General features: G+C 29.9%; 1 protein-coding gene across 1 annotated transcript in view; it reads left to right on the forward strand.

Moving 5' to 3' along the window:
* LOC106476784 (dual serine/threonine and tyrosine protein kinase-like) overlaps positions 1-2552 on the forward strand; it is a 15757-nt gene that overhangs the window by 6147 nt on the left and 7058 nt on the right. The window contains exon 7 of the mRNA XM_013937411.2: positions 253-336. Coding sequence (XP_013792865.2) covers positions 253-336 — 84 coding nt within the window. The remainder of the gene's footprint in view (positions 1-252; positions 337-2552) is intronic.

The following is a 2552-nucleotide window of genomic DNA, read 5'->3' on the forward strand; positions in this document are numbered from 1 at the left end:
TTGTATAACCTTGTTCTAGTGATATACTGGTTTTATATTACAGTTAGTTAACAGGTAATTGTATAACTTTGTTGTAGCGATATACTGGTTTTATATTACAGTTAGTTAACAGGTAATTGTATAACTTTGTTCTAGTGATATACTGGTTTTATATTACAGTTAGTTGTATAACCTTGTTGTGGTTGTATATTACAGTTAACAGGTAGTTTGATATAATGTGATGACAAGTTTTGTTGTTTTTCTTATTCTTAGATTGCACTGGATGTGGTACAGGGTATTAGATTTCTTCATAGTCAAGGTCTTGTTCATAGAGATATCAAACTGAAGAATGTGTTGGTAAGCTGTATTCCTAAATAATTAAACATTTAGCTTAATAAAACAACTTGCACAATATTCAGCTGATATATGTTAATAATTTGGGAGCTAAGCCTAGTTCTCTGATAATTAATGTTGACCTGAAATACTGTAACTTAAGTAGTTAAGTTAGAAAACTCATCTCCTCTGTATAAACTAATGGAAGTGTTATATTTTAAGAAAGCTCAGTTTATTATTAAATATGATTTTATGGAAATTAAAACAGATTTTTTGTCAGATGATTTATGAGTTTGTTGAGTTTTCTTTAATGTTTTTTGAACCTTCCTGTTTGTAAAACTCAGTCTGGTGAATTTTAGTTTATTATTTTAAACTTTGAGGGTATATTGTTTGTAGTGGTTAACCCTAGAATTACCATTGATGGTTCAAATTGACCACGATATTTTTAACCCTTTTTCTTTGACTGACTCTTTAATTCTCTCGAATCGGCTACGTTCATGACCCCAAATTGATCTTTATAGTTTCCATACTGTAATATCTAACATCTTCACAAAATTTCACAAGCTTTCAGTAATCATTAAGAGTCATTTTTAGACAAAAATATCAGAAATTTTGAATGAAGTATTTTCACTAAAGATTTCTCCATGAATATATGGAGTAAAAGTTTTGACTGCTTCAAGTGCAAACTGATCTTCATGTTAAGATTAAAAATACTTTTCTTCATCTGAAAAATCTCAAATTTCATTTGTGTAGTCTCAAAATGCCTAAATATATTACACACTATTGTTTTTCAGTAAAATTTTATATTTTATCAGTTTTATATTTTCTCTACCCTAACTGTATATGAGTTTGGTCAATTTGACCAACCTTGTAACCACCATACAAAAATTTGAAATAAATCTTAATTACCCTTTTTCTTTCTAGAATGATTTCAAATTGTAACATAGCACTACATTTGTTTATCCTAAATAGCTTTAAACTTGTAACAGTATACATTCATTTACATTTAAATTTTATTGTTTTATTGCCCTTTTAACTATGTCTAACTAATCTTTGCACCATATAAGTTGTAAATCATTTGGCAAACGTGTAGCTCACGTTTCTCTATCAAATTACGTAATGCACGAGCTGCTTACAAATGGACCTCATGAAAATTTTTCTTCTTATTATTATTATTTATTTTTTCTAATCTGACATTTTCTAATCTAAAAAGTTTCTAATTTTTAAAGTTAGTTACTTTTATAATAATAAATATACATGAAAAACAAGAAACAAAGTACTTACAAGGGTCTTCTATTTTTTGCTGGTGACTGTTCATGACACTTAACCCTACTGTTTTATATTAATGATACTATTGAGCTAAATAATTAGCTAAATATTTATTAAGAGGTTCTAGAGGTTTTGCAAATGAAATTTGAAAACTGTAAGATAAAGAATTTTTATACTTAACATGAAAATCACATTCCACTTGAACTAGTCATAGTTTAGGTGCAAATAAAACTTAACATGAAAATCACATTCCACTTGAACTAGTCATAGTTTGGGTGCAAATAAAACTTAACATGAAAATCACATTCTACTTGAACTATTCATAGTTTGGGTGCAAATAAAACTTAACATGAAAATCACATTCCACTTGAACTAGTCATAGTTTGGGTGCAAATAAAACTTAACATGAAAATCACATTCCACTTGAACTAGTCATAGTTTGAGTGCAAATAAACAACTCTTTAGTAGAAAAACTAAATATTTTTCTGAAACTAAGTGTCTTTGAAACTTGAGAGGAACTTTTCTAAACAATTTCATCCACTAGTTTTATTTTTGGAATGAAATTTGAGAGAGTGTTATGTTATATAAATAGGTTGAGGGGAAATGGTTAAACATATCTTTTTCTAAACAATTTCATCCACTAGTTTTATTTTTGGAATGAAATTTGAGAGAGTGTTATGTTATATAAATAGGTTGAGGGGAAAGGGTTAAACATATCTTTTTCTAAACAAATTATGAACAAAATTGTTTGTAGTTGTTAACCCTAGAATTGCTAATGAGGGTCCACATAGAATGGCCCGGCATGGCCAGGTGGTTAGGGCGCTCGACTTGCAATCTGAGGGTTGCAGGGGCGATTCCCCGTCACACCAAAACATGCTCGCCCTTGCAGCTGTAGCGGTGTTATAATGTGACGGTCAATCCCACTATTCATTGGTAAAAGAGTAGCCCAAGAGTTGGCAGTGGGTGGTGAT

This window comes from Limulus polyphemus, unplaced genomic scaffold (assembly GCF_000517525.1).
Source record: "Limulus polyphemus unplaced genomic scaffold, Limulus_polyphemus-2.1.2 Scaffold11565, whole genome shotgun sequence".
Taxonomy (NCBI): domain Eukaryota; kingdom Metazoa; phylum Arthropoda; class Merostomata; order Xiphosura; family Limulidae; genus Limulus; species Limulus polyphemus.